This window comes from Amyelois transitella, chromosome 8, assembly GCF_032362555.1.
Source record: "Amyelois transitella isolate CPQ chromosome 8, ilAmyTran1.1, whole genome shotgun sequence".
Taxonomy (NCBI): domain Eukaryota; kingdom Metazoa; phylum Arthropoda; class Insecta; order Lepidoptera; family Pyralidae; genus Amyelois; species Amyelois transitella.
Window position 1 is genome coordinate 7,576,845 of NC_083511.1, and position 19,903 is coordinate 7,596,747.

The 19,903-nt window shown below is 34.1% G+C and overlaps 2 protein-coding genes across 2 annotated transcripts; both read right to left on the reverse strand.

Annotated features, from left to right (window-relative positions):
* Nucleotides 1–1,442: 1,442 nt before the first annotated feature.
* LOC132902000 (cuticle protein 16.5-like) lies at nucleotides 1,443–2,527 on the reverse strand. Its single transcript, XM_060945487.1, has 2 exons — nucleotides 2,516–2,527; nucleotides 1,443–2,117 (listed from the first exon to the last, which is right to left on the reverse strand). The coding sequence occupies exons 1-2, from the start codon at nucleotides 2,525–2,527 to the stop codon at nucleotides 1,443–1,445; spliced, it is 687 nt and encodes a 228-aa protein (XP_060801470.1).
* Nucleotides 2,528–5,232: 2,705 nt separating this feature from the next.
* On the reverse strand, nucleotides 5,233–6,317 carry LOC106136030 (cuticle protein 16.5). Its single transcript, XM_013336465.2, has 2 exons — nucleotides 6,296–6,317; nucleotides 5,233–6,090 (listed from the first exon to the last, which is right to left on the reverse strand). Exons 1-2 carry the CDS (start codon nucleotides 6,305–6,307, stop codon nucleotides 5,266–5,268), a joined length of 837 nt encoding a protein of 278 aa, XP_013191919.2. The 5' UTR covers nucleotides 6,308–6,317; the 3' UTR covers nucleotides 5,233–5,265.
* Nucleotides 6,318–19,903: the final 13,586 nt, after the last annotated feature.

Here is a 19,903-nt window from a genome sequence, read left to right on the forward strand (position 1 = left end):
AATACATAATTATAATCTAAATAATACTATAAAATTATACATAAATATAAATAAATACATACATAATAATAAATTAATACATACATAATTATGTACATAATCACGTCTCTGAATAGATAGAGCCAACAGTCTCGTAAAACTGAAAGCTCGCGATTAAGTATAGATTAATAGTGAAATTAAGACAAGTTGTTAGCCCGTAATAGAAGAAACTCAAGTTTATAAGCCTGTCCCTTGGTTGACGTCTAAAGTTTGCAAGAAAAGAGAAGCACCTGACACACAATGTTACTCCTTGCCACAAGACCGTTATATATTTCATAATAATTATTAAGTATATTTCATAATAATATTTCAGAATAATACAATAGGAACCTAACCTACCTACTTAGTTACTATTGTTCAGTTATCACTATGGGGTATGGAGCTTAAATTTGTGTTTTATAGTGGTTTGTTAGCTTTAAAAAAGTTAAGAAACGTTGTAAATATTATTTTCTTCGAATGAATATAAGGTATTATTGAGTTATAACGTTTAAAATTCTTCTTGAATGGGTCTGAAAACTGCCTAAATTTTTGACCTCACAACAGTTATGGCATCTGTACTTACAATATTCTTAGTATTATTTCTTATTCTTTGATTAGTTTTGGTTCACTATGATACCAGCTTTGTACCTGAAGAACGAGTAACGCATAATAATAAAGAGAACCGCTAGAGACAATAGCAAACAAACTGTATGAATCTTAAATAATGAAACCCAAATTTCTTATTTATTCCGTGTAGGTATATGTCTATCAATTTTTTTCTGGTGTACCTACAAAATGATAGTAATATAAAGAAACAAACATTAGCATTAATCATTCATTAAGAAGTAATATAGTATCTGCATATTCTTTATCAAATCTACTATTTATTCAGTAAAAATCAGTAAAATATATCAGTAAATTCAGTAAAAACTATTTATAGTAGTAAATTGCAACTTTTTACTGAATAAATAGTAGATTTGATAAAAAATATGCAGATACTATATTACTTCTTTATGAATGATTAATGCTAATGTTTGTTTCTTTATATTACTATCATTTTGTAGGTACACCAGAAAAAAATAGACTAAGAGCGAGTAAAGGCTTGTGTTAAAAAAATTTTATTGTTTAACATAGCTATCAAACATTTTTTATAGTATTTTGAAGAAATAGAAGGATTGCTGATTTTATGAGCAAGCAAATTTCCAGCTCAAGGATAAATTCCAGATTAAACTTTTCGCGCATAGTCGTTTTTTTTTTAGTTTTTGACCTAATGCCATGCCAAATAGGCGGACAAAGAAAAAGAAATTGGCATTAACTTGTATAAAGATTGAGTTGGAAATAATAGAAATCCAATGTGTTTGTTTAACATGTTTTATTTGGTCTATTTACAATTGTTGTACTCATAAAAGTACTATAGATTCAGTTTACCAACCATAGCTGGCACCGTGGGCACCATAGCCGATGTCATGTCCGCTGTAGGCGATGGCAGGAGCGGCGGAGTAGGAGATAGACTTCAGGACGGGGGCAGCCGCAGCATAGGTCGCGACGGGGGCGGCATAGCTGCCGTATGCGGGGGCAGAGTACGCGGAGTAGGACGCTACGGGAGCTGCGGCGTAAGACTTGGCGATAATGGGAGCGGAGTACGCGGCAACAGCGGGAGCGGAGTACGCAGCCACAGCGGGCGCGGCGTAGGCAGCTACAGCGGGAGCGGCGTAGGTCTTAGCTACGACGGGAGCGGCGGCGTAGGTGGCGACGGGAGAGCCGTGAGCGGTGGTGGTCGAGTAGGAAGAGTAAGAAGACACGGCGGGAGCGATGGTCTTGGTCACGACGGGGGCGGAGTATGCGGCGACGGCGGGAGCGGCGTAGGCTGTCACAGCGGGAGCGGCGTAGGTCTTGGCGTAGACGGGAGCGGCGGCGTAGGCCACGGGGGAGCCGTGCGCGGTGTGGGTGGAGTAGGAGGAGACTGAGGAGACGGCGGGGGAGATGGTCTTGGTGATGACGGCGGGCGCGGCGATGGCGTGGCTGCTGTAGGCCAGAGGAGCGGCTCCCAGGAGACCGCCAGCGTGGGCGACGCCCACAGCGCACAGAGCGACGATCAGCTGAAATAAAAACAAATATATTTATTAATATATATATGTACCATATTTAATAAACCATGTGCGTGCTTACGGCACAATATGCAGAATATAAGTAATAACTCAAAAAAGATGAGAAAATAATCGTATTTTCTGTTGTCGATGGCTTGCAACCACTTTAGGATCCTTAGTCAATGTAGCACCTACAAAATTTACCTATAGGTGTATCAAGTAATGAAATAGCAAGTAAAAGCTTTAAAACCCCTTTTGCAATTTAAAACTGCTTTACCTTAGTAAATGTAGCTTACTACATTGCTAACTTATTACTTGTTATTTATGATTTTCAGAAAATAATTTATATATCCGAATGATTCTTGGTTCCTAATTATTGGGTAAAATTATAATTAAATACTTCAACACACCTTTGCGTACATGTTGATGCTGCTAAAGTTGGTAACTGAATAATTTCTGTGAGTAATGCCCTCGTTTTTATATCAATGAGCTACCGGTGATCTATCCAATTTACTTTCATTATTTAGTTTTGTAGTTGTAGCCATGAAGGTGTTATTTTTGTTTTATTTGTGAACAGTGAACGCGTCGTTTTATTGGACGATTCGAATTCACATAGGTATAGATGGGTAATTGGGTATTTAGGACAAGAGGAGTATTGAAATTTAATGGAATGATATAAACATTTTTCAATAAAAGCACACAAGGAATTGACATCAAACCCGACTTTTTTTAGTTACTACTTACCACTTTAAGAGCGCAAGTGTAGAAGAAGTTAATTTTTTAATTTAAGATTATTTCCGAATTGACTCATGCGTGCTTTTATAATAATGAACAATGTGTGAAAATATTCCCTATCAATAAAAGTTATGACATATTTAACCTAAAATTTGATTCAGTAAGTGCTTGCCTGATAAAAAAAATATCTTTTTTTAGTAATATTAGATATTAATATTAAAATTTGACAAATAATAACATACAATAATACAATATTGCCTAAAATACTTGGCGTAGGAAGCTGAAATTTAGCATGAAGGCATAAATATTGGGAAATGTAGAGGAAAAAATATCGCCGGAAGGGGATCTGATGCAGGATTTAATAAAGGTTTTACCAATGAGAAGAGAATGTCAAGGACATATTGCCGTGCCCTCTGGGAATTCCGGGAAAGTAAAGTGAATGGGGCTCAGAATTTAAAATCAAATAAATTAATGATTAGACTGATATAATATGAAACAGGGCTATTGACTTTCCACAAGTAACTATGACACTTTCTATGTAAACGGATAATGCTGCCTAATAAAGCATTATTACCTTATTCTGTGCTGCCAATGTAATATATTTATTTATATTTATACTACATTTGTAAAATATTAGCGGACCCCATATTTCCGCAGCTTACAATTAAATTCCTAATTTATACTAAGATAATGTTTAGAAATTTTTTTAATACCCAAAGGTCGTTTAATCCGTCTCTAATTTCACCTGCCTTCAGTTAAGAGTTGCTATAATAAAGACTCGCGTGTGTTTATTTGTTTATGGATATCAAATTCTTCATGTGACCTCCAAAACTCACGAGACCTATTATCCAATGTCAGTGATTAACAATTTTAACGGTTGTTTTTTTAATAACAATGCAGATGTTATTATACATAGCTGCATATATATATTATAATTTATTTGTACGTGGCGGAATTTAATTTCGTTCTGTAAATTACCGATTTCTTTTCCTCACTATATCAATGATGATGAGATAGTCATAATTCATGCAATTTATTTTCATTATTCTCTTGGCATTTGGTGTGTTTTGTGTTTTGTTCGCGGGAGTAGGTAGCATAGTGTCCACTTTTAACCACGATCTAGAAAAAAATTGTTAAATAAAACATTTTAATTTTTTCGCATTATAAATCATTCATTTAAAATATGCACATAGCAACTGTAACCATGGTGGATTTCACATAAAGTAAGTATAACTACATTATAGAGTGTGTTACCAAAGGATTAGTACCTATATGACATAAATAAATCAGTAAAATTAAACATTTGCAGTGACTTTTACGATGAACAAAAGATGCAAGCTACTGACTTAGATCATGAATTTGTATAATTTTTCTCTTAGTGGTCAACAACAGTAAGTATTAATATCACATTTAAGTATCTCCCAAAATCAAAAGGTTGTCAAAATTGTATTTTAATGAAGAACAGTGTACGATCTTGGCTTTTCCAAAATATTTATTTAATTTTAACGAGTTTATATCGGGGTTTTATTGTTATAAGTATATAATAACAAAATTAATAACTATTTATATGTCAAATTTCGACTGTACGTTGATAGGTGAGTCAATCAATATTTTTTTTTCATATACTTATTCAAAAAGATTATTATGGTTATTGTACCGTCACTTCACCCCATGGAGTTATTTTCTTCATAGCACGTTGTGTCATGACGAGGCCTATGGCTTTACTTGATTTTCGAAGCAGGGAATTTAATTTGTTACCATGGTTTAGTTCAAAAGCCTTACAATGTTGTGACTAAACTGTAAAAAAACTTAAGTCACCAAATTTCAAAAGCTTTATTTCAAACTTTTGTTAAAATATTTCAACCCTGAACACCATACAGGCTGTATAATTTTATTGCGGCATTTTCTTATTTTTTTTTTCTAATTCATTAACATATTACTTAGGCCTACTTAGTATGTGTGCGAAGTATCTATGGACTAGTATGTTTGCAAATGTGAATGGATTTTTTATCATTCTCAAAGCCTACCAAATATGCATAATGGCAATTATGTCCAAGTTGGTAATAATTAAATCTTTTTTGACCTTGATATGCCGACAACACAGACTCGTTTTCATGACAATCAGGAAGCGTACCAATAAGACATTCGCCTACAACGGGAGAAACCAATATGGCTCTCGTTACGCCCGCCCTTTAGCAACGAGGCAGGAAGTTTGGAAATCTCCAGTTACGTGTGATCAATGACATCGTATGATTGCTATCTTTCTTTGATATGATAATTTGTCTTCCTGGTTTCACTTGTTATTTAAAAATATTTGTTGTCCTAATTTTATGGGTATAAGGAAAGTAAACAAAATAATATATGGCAATTAGTTATATTTTCGTCTTTTCTATTTACAATTTGTTACCTAAATATCGGATTCAGTTTACCAACCATAGTTGGCACCGTGAGCGCCGTAAGCGATGGCGGGTGCAGCAGAGTACGCAACAGCCGATTTCAGCACGGGGGCAGCCGCGGCGTATGTCGCAACGGGGGCAGAGTAGCTGGTGTACGCGGGAGCAGCGTAAGTAGAGATGGTCTTAGCTACCACTGGAGCAGCGGAGTAGGCAGCTACGGGAGCAGCGGCGTACGCGACGGGGGATCCGTGGGAGGTGTGGGAAGAGTAAGAGGAGACGGAAGAAACGGCGGGGGCAATGGTCTTGGTCACCACTGGGGCAGAGTACGCGGCTACAGCGGGAGCGGAGTACGCGGCAACAGCGGGAGCGGAGTACGCGGCAACAGCGGGAGCGGAGTACGCGGCAACAGCGGGAGCGGAGTACGCAGCCACAGCGGGCGCGGCGTAGGCAGCTACGGCGGGAGCGGCGTAGGTCTTAGCTACGACGGGAGCGGCGGCGTAGGTGGCGACGGGAGAGCCGTGAGCGGTGGTGGTCGAGTAGGAAGAGTAAGAAGACACCGCGGGAGCGATGGTCTTGGTCACGACGGGCGCGGAGTATGCGGCGACGGCGGGAGCGGCGTAGGCTGTCACAGCGGGAGCGGCGTAAGTCTTGGCGTAGACGGGAGCGGCGGCGTAGGCCACGGGGGAGCCGTGCGCGGTGTGGGTGGAGTAGGAGGAAACTGAGGAGACGGCGGGGGAGATGGTCTTGGTGATGACGGCGGGCGCGGCGATGGCGTGGCTGCTGTAGGCCAGGGGAGCGGCTCCCAGGAGACCACCAGCGCGGGCTACGCCCACAGCGCACAGAGCGACGATCAGCTAAAAAGGAAATATTTATTAATATTATAATTATGAGTTTAGTAATATATTTTAGTATCCCATATCTCTTATTAAGAGGGTTGTTGTTAAATACGCATCCGACTGCTGACTTTAGCGAGCTTTTGCAAATAATTCGGAATTCGCGTTACCAAGAAAATATCCAATGATTTTGTTTTGAAAAACAGTTACAGTACTTAGAACACACCTTAGCGTACATGTTGATGCTATTGAAGTTGGCAACTGAATAATTTGGCAAGTAATGCTCCGGTTTTTATATTGCATAGGCACCGTCCACACTGTCCGATTTACGAGTACTTTCATTGTCAAGGTAAACCAGTGTTTGTCAGCCTACGCCTCTGACTCAGAGATAGCCTTTCAATTTCATTTGTTCCGTTTAGTTACGTATGTTAAGACTCCCCTGTATGCGTAAGTTTTATTTCCAAGTAATTTGGCATTTTTTATATGATTAGCTTATTTTTTTTGTTTTTGTCGCAGCACTCAAAGTTAGTTCTTTGTCTTGGTCAAAATTTTTGGCTAGCATTAAGTCCAAGACGGATCATTATTTTAATGACTTTCTACATAAGAAAATAACAATCAATAATCTTTAATTATTTTTTCTCCTTTTTGTAATGAAACCTATAAAGACTAAATATCTTTTATATGTTATGTCTTTTATGGTATAATATCAATACCCTACTACTTACTATTTGGAAATTGAAACGAAATTACTTTGTACGATAACTTGAGCGTACAGCGGAATCTTAAGCATAGGGCACCCAAGCCTTGAGTGTGATATTAACCATTCATACAAAGAGGATTGGATATCACTATTCGATCTTAAGATGTCATTAAAGCGCCCATTGTGTCGTAAAAGATTACAGTTTAGTTTGTGGTTTTGGTACGTGAAATTTTTCAAAATGCAATATTAGAAGTAACTATACTACTTATTTACAAACAAAAGGAAAGGCCACTGTCCATCAGGGAAATATATAATCAATAATGTAATAAAGTAAAAATCTTCATTTATTTTATATGATTCTGACTGATTTATAAAACGGTGTAACATATTTTTTACGTTATGTATAACATGACTACTAGTCATGTTATACATAACGTAAAAAATACATATGTGAGTGTGCCCGACAGGACCCATATCAGAACTAAATTTTCTTTTAATTTTTTTTACTCTGCAATAAATGATTGGGCATTGAATGTATTATCACGTACTATCTTTTACGGAGCAGACAGAGCCAATTATTACGAAAAGTCTCAAAATCAATTAGCTTTATGGTGGCATTACGATTAGTATCTAATAAATATTGTCAGGTTGGCTGGAAGAGATCCCACTTAGGGATAAGCCCGCCTTTGTACTGTACTACTGTTTTATATTTGTATTGTACCTACTTCTTTAGCGAACAATAAAGCATTTACTTACCTACTTACTTAACTACTTGGGTAATAAATCAATACGTAAACAAACAGGTTCCCGGCACCAATACAAAAAAGAATAGGACCACTCCATCTCTGTCCCATGGATGTCGCAAAAGGCGACTAAGGGAAAGGCTTAACATGGGTTTCTTTTTTAGGCGATGGATTAGCAACCTGTCACTATTTGAATCTTAATTCTATCATTAAGCCAAATAGCTGGACGTGGCCATTCAGTCTTTTCAAGACTGATGGCTCTATCTACCCCGCAAGGGATATAGACGTGATAGTATGTATGTATCTATGTAAATCAATAAGATAACTGACATTGTTTGGTTTAAGTGAATGTTTGATACTCAGATTATCGTCTTAAATAAGATAAACCTGATTTTTGGTAAACCAGATTGAACAATGTCGCATGGGTAGGCAACACTATCTCTTCCGGACTTGACAGTACCTACCCATACGTAGGCATCGACTGACAGGTTTGTATACGTCTTTTTGTGACGCAGGTTTTTGATTATGAAGGTCATCACGTTTAATTTTGATAACGAATCAACATTTACATATTTTTCCTTTTTAACGGTAACAAACAAATAAAAGTTGTCAACAACTACCTACTTATAAACAAAAAATCAAATTTTCACACAGTAAAAAAGTGTCATGTGTCTCATCTACGGAATTCAGTTTTCTAGGTACTTTGGTAACAATTCTAATGAAGAATCCAAAAGAAGTAAATAACCTATAAAAAAATAATATGGAAATGACAGTCGTTCAACCTGATGAGCATTTAACTGTTGTCGTAAAAAATAGTCAGTTTCAATTAATACCAACACATTTCTCAAATCCACGCGTACAAAGTCGCTGGCGACAAGTAGTATCGAAATGTAAACTAAATTATAAAAATTGATAGTGAAAAAGTTTACTTTGATCATATAATCTTATATATTTTCTCTAGTTAAGATTTATCAAAGTATCTAAGTCAGACGATTTCCAAAGTTCCTAAATATAAGTGCGTGTATGCTTATGATTCATTCGATTTCGAAAAATAAGATAAGATAAAGAAGCAAAAATATTAATGATTAGGAACTATGTATTGACAAATTAAACCGTAAAGTTTAGAATGATCCGATCTCCAGATTAAAGAACCTTAAACTTTAAATTAACAGCCTACATCAATCACAAATGTATACAACAATGCTGTCATATCATATATGAAGTAATCTGTAGGACAGTGCCGTATGTATTACTTTTAATATCGTGTTTGTTTATTTAGTTCGAACTTCTACTCCAATAAAAAAATTTAAAGTTTTGGAAAAAAAAATACTTAAAGGGCTGTCACTATAGCTTTAGGTAGGTCCTAAAGCTATAGTGACAGCCCTTATTGAAAAAGAAAATAACGATATTCAAATTGTCTACCTATTAAAAAATAATTCAATTATTTAAATATTTTGTTGCGCACTAGCATTTTTATGACCACACCAAAAAAAATCTGGTAAGTAATCCTTTTTGAAGCATACTTGTAAGTATTTAAGACAAGAGGTGGAAATGATCGGTAATTCGGTACGATGAGAGTTTAATGTTATTTATAGTGTATAATTTTTAACATAGCAACACTCTATCATACTTACGGCATAAGTTGCAGCCTCATCCACCAGGAGAGAAGCCCTGAGTCCTCCAATCACTACGATCTTGGATTTGGGAATGTTTCATATAGGAATTTATGATTGTTTAGGATATTAATTATAAATAAAACACATTTTAGCTTCGCTTGCATGATGACGCAATGCCCAACTGATTTATTGGTTGTATGGCCGTTACAACTGTTAGTCTATCTCTCTTGACAATGACATTGACACTAATATGACACATCCCCCCCTTATGTTATTTATTTTATTTATTTTTTAATTATTATATACTAATATTTATTATCTATTTTACTATATTATTTTAAATCAAAATCTTCCAAATAAACTGGTTTTCTAACAACTCTACCTGCCCTAGTGACTACATCATTACTGCCGGCTGTACCCAACTCTACACTTCTTTGAGATACCCCTGGGTCATCTAACACCACCGGAGTCTCCCCCCTTGTAGCCTCACCTGGTATACTACCCCACAAACATTCCTCTTTTTTAATAAATTTGTTTTTACTTTTTCTTATGTGTTTCTCATTTCTCCTGACTAAATTTCCCTTATCATTCATAACTGTGAACGATCTAGGACCATTTCCTTCTTCCATCACTTTACCTGAAGACCAATACTTGTTATAAGGTACATTCTGTATAATCACATCTTCCCCTTTTTTAAAAGACCCTTTCAATTTAGAAGTTTTATTATAAATGGTCCTAGATTTTTCATTATTTTTTAACAATTTTTCTTTAACATCTACACACAACTTAGATTTCAAAAGTTCTTTTGAGCATGGTAAGTTTGTTCTTAACAACCTGTTCATTAACAACTCTGAAGGAGAATAATCTAAATTTGCCACTGGACTGGTTCTATAATGCAACATTGCCAGATCAAAACTGGTACCACTCTCTTCACATTTTTTTAACAAACTTTTTACAATTCCAACTGCTTTTTCTGATAAACCATTAGACTGAGGATAATGAGGACTAGACATAATTAACTCAATGTCATTTTTTAATGCAAATTGCTTAAAATCAAAACTACCAAATGGCATGTTGTCACTGACTATATATCTTGGAAATCCATGAGTACTGAAAATTTTCATTAACTTTTGTATTATAATTGAAGCTGTTTTGTTTTCTAACCATACCATTTCAATCCATTTGGAAAAATAGTCTACCACAACTAAGAAATCTTTACCTGCATAGTGACCTACATCCATACCTACTTTACTAAATGGCAAATCCGGAATCTCATGAGACATCAGAGGTTGTTTACAGTTAGATACTCTATATTTTTCACATGGTTTACATGATAATACATAATTCTCTATGTCTCTCGACATTCCTGGCCAAAATAAAACTTTCCTTGCCCTCTTTTTACATTTCACAACTCCTGCATGACCTGAGTGCACAATACTTAATAATTCCTTTCTTAATGATCTAGGCACTAACACTCTATTCTCAAAATATACAATATTATCTTTTACCATTAACTCATTTCTTAATTTAAACAACTTTTTTAATTCTGTACCATATATATTTTTAGCATTTTTGGGCCACTCTGTATTAAACCAAGTCATAATATGTTGCAAGTTACCATCCTTCATTGATTCCTGTTGTAATTCTATCAGTTTCCTTTTTGAAATTTGTAATTCACCCTCTAAACCGTACACAGTTTCTGAACTCACACAATGAACTAATTCTTTTAATGTATTTTCTATCTGCCCGTTAGTGGTATTATAATGTCTAGATAGATAATCAGCTACAAACATTCTAGATCCCGGAATATACTTTATTTCAAAATCATATTTTAACAGTCTTAATACCATTCTTTGTAACCTAGCTGAGATTTGATTTATATCTTTATTCATTATGGCAACTAAAGGTTTGTGGTCTGTTTCTACAACTATTTTACGCCCATAAACAAATTGATGATATTTTTCCATAGCTAAACAAATTGCAAATAGCTCCTTTTCTATGGGTGCCCATCTTTGTTGACATTCTGTATAGCACCTAGAGTAAAAAGAAACAGGTTTACCCTTCTGTAACAAACAAGCACCCATACCACTTTTAGAACTATCACATTGCAATGTTAATGTACCATCTTTTTCTAATATTGCTAAAGTAGGTGCACTGGAAATTTTACATTTTACCTCTTGAAATGCTTTTTCTTGCAAACTACCCCAGTCCCACAACACATCTTTCTTTAACAAATCTCTAAGCGGCTCTGTTGTTTTTGAATAATTTGATATAAACTTACTTAAATAATTACACCAAGTGGTAGGTCCCTCTACCTTTTCAATAATACCTCTACTTTCATAATTACATAAAGTTTCTTTCAACCTATCTTTTATCACCTGAGGTACCCTTCTAATTGGCTTAACTACTGGTTGAACATTTTCTCTCAACTTTATGGTATATGTTCCTATGTTGCCTAATCCTGAAAACACATCCTCATTAATTGCTAAAAATGTGCTTTTATCCTGTACAACTATATTGTCTACTTTATTAATTAAATTAAATTTTACACAATCTGGCAACCCTAACACTGGCTGAACCTGCATATCTACCAAACAAAACCTAATACAACCTTTTTGTCCTTTAACAATACAATTTAGTTCAACACTTCCTGATGTTTTTACCTCTTGACCATTATAAACTACCAGAACCGTTGGCTTTCCTAACATATATTCTCCCTTTGTAATTTTATTAAATAACCTAAGCGGCATAACATTACAATCTGCTCCAGAGTCCAACTTAAATTTTATATTATAGCCTTCTACACTTATAACCTCATGCCATTGTAACTTACTTAAACTACTTACTGAATATGGTCCGAATTCCTCACTACTACTGTCCTCACTATTATTTGACTCCTTCACTCCTTGTACTTTTTTATGTAACTGTTTCGTTGTGCCTGGTTTTTCTTCTTTTCTATTTTTGTATCGACACATTACCGCAAAATGATTGAATGTTGAACACAAAGCACACTTCTTTCCATACGCAGGACAATTTCTATATTCATGTTGTCTTCCACATCTCTTACAATGAAACATCTTCTGCCGATGATCCTTTTTAGCCGAACTTTCCTTCATGAAACTTATTTCCTTTGCATTACTCTCCATCTCCTTTATTTGTTTTTTGCTATTTTCTGCTGCTTGACATAAATTTATCGCCTTGTCTAATGTTAAATCTGCTTCCCATAATAATCTTTCCTTGAGACTGACGTCTTTTACTCCTATTGTTAACATATCTCTTATCAATCTCTTTTCTTCTTTAAAATCACAGATCTTAGCTGCATTCCTAAGCCTTGTAACAAAACGATCTACTTTTTCCTCTTCCTCTTGCCTTAAATTGAAAAATTTGTAACTATTGGCCACTGTGTTATTTTTGGTACAAAAGTGATTGTCCAGATTTTCCTCTAATGCCTTCCAACTCTTTATCACTCCTAATCCATTGTACACATCCAGCATCTCGTCTCCCGCACATGATAGGAAAACTGCAATTTTCCTTTCATCCTCTTGTTTTTCCAAGCCTGTTGCTACTAAATATAGGTTGAATATCTGCTTATACTTTTTCCATGAGTCTCCATCAATTATTGAATATCCCACAGGCGGCTTTATGGATCCTACCATTATTTTTTCCATTTTGTTGTCTTCCCCCATCTTTTATTTCTAAGCACCGCTTAGCAAACCTCAAACTGAAGTACATGTAGATATTTTGTTACTAATCTTATTTTCTTTTTGTTTTTTCCCCCTTAATACAACACTAAGTATCTTTTTTAAATTGTTTTCACCTGACACCATGTTTCATATAGGAATTTATGATTGTTTAGGATATTAATTATAAATAAAACACATTTTAGCTTCGCTTGCATGATGACGCAATGCCCAACTGATTTATTGGTTGTATGGCCGTTACAACTGTTAGTCTATCTCTCTTGACAATGACATTGACACTAATATGACACATCCCCCCCTTATGTTATTTATTTTATTTATTTTTTAATTATTATATACTAATATTTATTATCTATTTTACTATATTATTTTAAATCAAAATCTTCCAAATAAACTGGTTTTCTAACAACTCTACCTGCCCTAGTGACTACATCATTACTGCCGGCTGTACCCAACTCTACACTTCTTTGAGATACCCCTGGGTCATCTAACACCACCGGAGTCTCCCCCCTTGTAGCCTCACCTGGTATACTACCCCACAAACATTCCTCTTTTTTAATAAATTTGTTTTTACTTTTTCTTATGTGTTTCTCATTTCTCCTGACTAAATTTCCCTTATCATTCATAACTGTGAACGATCTAGGACCATTTCCTTCTTCCATCACTTTACCTGAAGACCAATACTTGTTATAAGGTACATTCTGTATAATCACATCTTCCCCTTTTTTAAAAGACCCTTTCAATTTAGAAGTTTTATTATAAATGGTCCTAGATTTTTCATTATTTTTTAACAATTTTTCTTTAACATCTACACACAACTTAGATTTCAAAAGTTCTTTTGAGCATGGTAAGTTTGTTCTTAACAACCTGTTCATTAACAACTCTGAAGGAGAATAATCTAAATTTGCCACTGGACTGGTTCTATAATGCAACATTGCCAGATCAAAACTGGTACCACTCTCTTCACATTTTTTTAACAAACTTTTTACAATTCCAACTGCTTTTTCTGATAAACCATTAGACTGAGGATAATGAGGACTAGACATAATTAACTCAATGTCATTTTTTAATGCAAATTGCTTAAAATCAAAACTACCAAATGGCATGTTGTCACTGACTATATATCTTGGAAATCCATGAGTACTGAAAATTTTCATTAACTTTTGTATTATAATTGAAGCTGTTTTGTTTTCTAACCATACCATTTCAATCCATTTGGAAAAATAGTCTACCACAACTAAGAAATCTTTACCTGCATAGTGACCTACATCCATACCTACTTTACTAAATGGCAAATCCGGAATCTCATGAGACATCAGAGGTTGTTTACAGTTAGATACTCTATATTTTTCACATGGTTTACATGATAATACATAATTCTCTATGTCTCTCGACATTCCTGGCCAAAATAAAACTTTCCTTGCCCTCTTTTTACATTTCACAACTCCTGCATGACCTGAGTGCACAATACTTAATAATTCCTTTCTTAATGATCTAGGCACTAACACTCTATTCTCAAAATATACAATATTATCTTTTACCATTAACTCATTTCTTAATTTAAACAACTTTTTTAATTCTGTACCATATATATTTTTAGCATTTTTGGGCCACTCTGTATTAAACCAAGTCATAATATGTTGCAAGTTACCATCCTTCATTGATTCCTGTTGTAATTCTATCAGTTTCCTTTTTGAAATTTGTAATTCACCCTCTAAACCGTACACAGTTTCTGAACTCACACAATGAACTAATTCTTTTAATGTATTTTCTATCTGCCCGTTAGTGGTATTATAATGTCTAGATAGATAATCAGCTACAAACATTCTAGATCCCGGAATATACTTTATTTCAAAATCATATTTTAACAGTCTTAATACCATTCTTTGTAACCTAGCTGAGATTTGATTTATATCTTTATTCATTATGGCAACTAAAGGTTTGTGGTCTGTTTCTACAACTATTTTACGCCCATAAACAAATTGATGATATTTTTCCATAGCTAAACAAATTGCAAATAGCTCCTTTTCTATGGGTGCCCATCTTTGTTGACATTCTGTATAGCACCTAGAGTAAAAAGAAACAGGTTTACCCTTCTGTAACAAACAAGCACCCATACCACTTTTAGAACTATCACATTGCAATGTTAATGTACCATCTTTTTCTAATATTGCTAAAGTAGGTGCACTGGAAATTTTACATTTTACCTCTTGAAATGCTTTTTCTTGCAAACTACCCCAGTCCCACAACACATCTTTCTTTAACAAATCTCTAAGCGGCTCTGTTGTTTTTGAATAATTTGATATAAACTTACTTAAATAATTACACCAAGTGGTAGGTCCCTCTACCTTTTCAATAATACCTCTACTTTCATAATTACATAAAGTTTCTTTCAACCTATCTTTTATCACCTGAGGTACCCTTCTAATTGGCTTAACTACTGGTTGAACATTTTCTCTCAACTTTATGGTATATGTTCCTATGTTGCCTAATCCTGAAAACACATCCTCATTAATTGCTAAAAATGTGCTTTTATCCTGTACAACTATATTGTCTACTTTATTAATTAAATTAAATTTTACACAATCTGGCAACCCTAACACTGGCTGAACCTGCATATCTACCAAACAAAACCTAATACAACCTTTTTGTCCTTTAACAATACAATTTAGTTCAACACTTCCTGATGTTTTTACCTCTTGACCATTATAAACTACCAGAACCGTTGGCTTTCCTAACATATATTCTCCCTTTGTAATTTTATTAAATAACCTAAGCGGCATAACATTACAATCTGCTCCAGAGTCCAACTTAAATTTTATATTATAGCCTTCTACACTTATAACCTCATGCCATTGTAACTTACTTAAACTACTTACTGAATATGGTCCGAATTCCTCACTACTACTGTCCTCACTATTATTTGACTCCTTCACTCCTTGTACTTTTTTATGTAACTGTTTCGTTGTGCCTGGTTTTTCTTCTTTTCTATTTTTGTATCGACACATTACCGCAAAATGATTGAATGTTGAACACAAAGCACACTTCTTTCCATACGCAGGACAATTTCTATATTCATGTTGTCTTCCACATCTCTTACAATGAAACATCTTCTGCCGATGATCCTTTTTAGCCGAACTTTCCTTCATGAAACTTATTTCCTTTGCATTACTCTCCATCTCCTTTATTTGTTTTTTGCTATTTTCTGCTGCTTGACATAAATTTATCGCCTTGTCTAATGTTAAATCTGCTTCCCATAATAATCTTTCCTTGAGACTGACGTCTTTTACTCCTATTGTTAACATATCTCTTATCAATCTCTTTTCTTCTTTAAAATCACAGATCTTAGCTGCATTCCTAAGCCTTGTAACAAAACGATCTACTTTTTCCTCTTCCTCTTGCCTTAAATTGAAAAATTTGTAACTATTGGCCACTGTGTTATTTTTGGTACAAAAGTGATTGTCCAGATTTTCCTCTAATGCCTTCCAACTCTTTATCACTCCTAATCCATTGTACACATCCAGCATCTCGTCTCCCGCACATGATAGGAAAACTGCAATTTTCCTTTCATCCTCTTGTTTTTCCAAGCCTGTTGCTACTAAATATAGGTTGAATATCTGCTTATACTTTTTCCATGAGTCTCCATCAATTATTGAATATCCCACAGGCGGCTTTATGGATCCTACCATTATTTTTTCCATTTTGTTGTCTTCCCCCATCTTTTATTTCTAAGCACCGCTTAGCAAACCTCAAACTGAAGTACATGTAGATATTTTGTTACTAATCTTATTTTCTTTTTGTTTTTTCCCCCTTAATACAACACTAAGTATCTTTTTTAAATTGTTTTCACCTGACACCATGTTTCATATAGGAATTTATGATTGTTTAGGATATTAATTATAAATAAAACACATTTTAGCTTCGCTTGCATGATGACGCAATGCCCAACTGATTTATTGGTTGTATGGCCGTTACAACTGTTAGTCTATCTCTCTTGACAATGACATTGACACTAATATGACACAGGGAAGTTAGGTTTTTGGGTAAGGTAACGAATATTGAGTTTATATTTCTGTTCACGAAAATCAACCCAAATTTTGAACCAAGTGAACATCTGGCATTAACAAGTCTTTGTATACCTACTTAAATAAGTATTTTATGTAACACTTAACTTGTTTGGTTGGCCTCGACAGGTCATTGACCAATAGCTTTTTGCTACTGAAAATATATTTTAAGAAAAGGTTAACTGTGTAGGTAGTTTATTAAATTTATTTACCTACACAGTGTGTATATGGATCTTGTTGTCTGAAAATAAAAGATTTTTATTTATTTTTATTATTATTTAGTGTTAATGTTAAGTTGATAAACTTGCTTTTTCTTTATTTACTTAATATATGTACTGTACAGTAACCTGCAAAAAATATGATCGTTTTGTGGTATTGGTTTGTTTGAACAGGGGGTCATGTGTCACGACCGTTGATTATACCTACACTGTTATTTTACGTTTGTTCTAGTTTAACTAACAGACTATTACAATACTCGTATATGGTTACTATAACTATCTATTGATTTTTTTTAAGTTGTTAACTATTTTTACATATAGGTAATTTAAATTTAAATGTATTTTTTTATTATTTTTAACAATAAGTTTAAATGATCGCGAATTATTTAACCTCGCACCCCAAGCGACAAACATGTGCTATTCAATTCAATCTATTTTTATGAAAGTCATATAGGTATTGGGGACATAAATTACTAATTCCTATTAATTTGTCTGTTTTATAATCTAACTTCGTAATTCAGATCCAGTTTAAATGCCACGGACAAACGACTGTAATAACAAATGAAATGCTATTAGAGCAAGCACTTCGGTTAGCATTTTTAAAGCAACTTTTTGATTTTGGATCCATTTTAGACACTGCCTTATCGCCTTAACACACAAAAACAAAAACTTAATCTTATTATATTTTTTTGTGGAAAAACATCTTAATGACCACGAATAATAACTTGCAGTCGGTAAAAGCAATTTAAATACAATTGTGGTATCACTTTTAAAGCTGAATAAAAACATGCAGCGAGCAAAAGCACTTTTGGCGTAAATTCAGATTAATGGTGGACTGAATTGAAACTGTCCAAAAATAGTCGTAGCAGACATACTACTAAATTACATGGTCGACGATGAATGAAGAACGAGAACAAAAGATGATTGACAAAATAATTTTTGGATATCAAGTCATTTGTTTGAATTTATTTAAACATTATTAACAAAATCAAAACAAAGCAATATTTTCTCTATGATAGGTAGCTAGGTATTATAAGTAATAAGAACACCTTTTTTGTACAGTTCTGAAATGTAGGAGAATGAACTTAATAAAGTTTACCAAGAGATCATGTAGGTATATTGTTATTACATATTTTTAAGAAGAAACCGCTATTTGCAATATGGAGGAATCGCTAGGTACTTAATAAAAGAATCCCGTGTAGCCGACTTTAATGCAAAAATAAGTGGACAGATTTGTTATTAAACATCTGCAATACCCTCCTTTTACGTTGGGTAAAATTACTCGTAATGTGTGTGACATTTACGGAATATCGATATGAAGGAAGGGAGATAATGAGAAATGAAAATGACATCATCCTGCATTAAAAGTGCATACTTAACTAACAGTGAATGTCTGGTTTGAATGAATCAATTATTACTGGCCTTTGAAGAGACCTTTACGTCATCACAATAAGTAGGCTAGACTTGGCACCTACTTCATTTTTATGTAAGAAATAATTTACACATAGGTATATGAAACTTTCTTTATCATGATACGATTTTATGCAAAATGTTGAGATTGCGAGTCGAAAAGTGCGCACCGAGAGTTCCTTACAATCTTATTATACTCAACAAAAACGTTAAACTAGAGTAATTCAATTCAATTTTGACTAATAAACTGGACAACATAATTTAAAAGGTGACTAGCAAATATTTTCGAGCGTATGCATACACTTTGTAATGCTTTTTCATCTTTGTTCTGAATACATACATACATATACTCACGTCTTTATTTCTTGCGGGGTAGACAGAGCCAACAAACAGTCTTGAAAAGACTGTTAACAGCCACCTTTGAAATACAAATTTCTAAATATATATTTTGTTTCCTTTATCTGTGCTTTATGTCCTTACTATGCCAAGTTTCATTTGTATTAAGTCAAGTAGGTAAGTACATTAACAATCTTGACGACAAGTTATAATTGCGAAAATTATATCCATCGCAAGGTCGGCATTCGATGTAATATTTTATTAAAATAGCTGAGGTGCGACTCACTACGGCCTCGACTTGTTCATTTCCGTTAAACCTGGTCCAATTATTTAATGGATTTTATTTGCTTTGTATCACCTCGACTCCGCTACTTCAGACAAATAAATATCTGCGTATGAAATAAAAAAAAAATAAGCATAATTTTACTTTTACTATATTATTTGAACCCAATCCTTTTTAATATCTAGCTGTTCGATTTCGATATTTTTTTTTTTGTAATATCATAATTTAGTAATATTAAATTAAATTTGGTGTTAAAAATATTATACTCAATACAATACAAATAATAAAAGCGTAACTACGTTGTATGAAAATTTTGCTTCACAGGCGAACCTTAGCAGAAAGGCAGAAGCTTCTATCTTTTTCAAAATTCAAATTCAAAATTTATATTTATTATTATGGGGCACTGCATATCACTTAATAATTGTCATATCTTTTCGTTTCATGTTAACGTCAAATAGATTACTTAGAACTAAGTTTACTGCCGCCTCCAAAGCGTCAGTGCAGAATCTGAATACATTGTTCAGATTAATTGATTTATATAAAATTTTAACAATAAAAAAAATTATGGTTTGGCTCTGGTTTACTAGTATCGAACGTAGAATAACGTACCTAGCTTTTCAACAAACGTCTTATTAAAAATATACAATTTTAACAATGCATTGTTCTGATGGGCTCGATTTAAAAAGAAATGGAGTGAAAACAGTCTCTAAGGATTTTAATGTGCAAAGATATAAAACATCTAGATGTAATGTTAGCTAGAGTC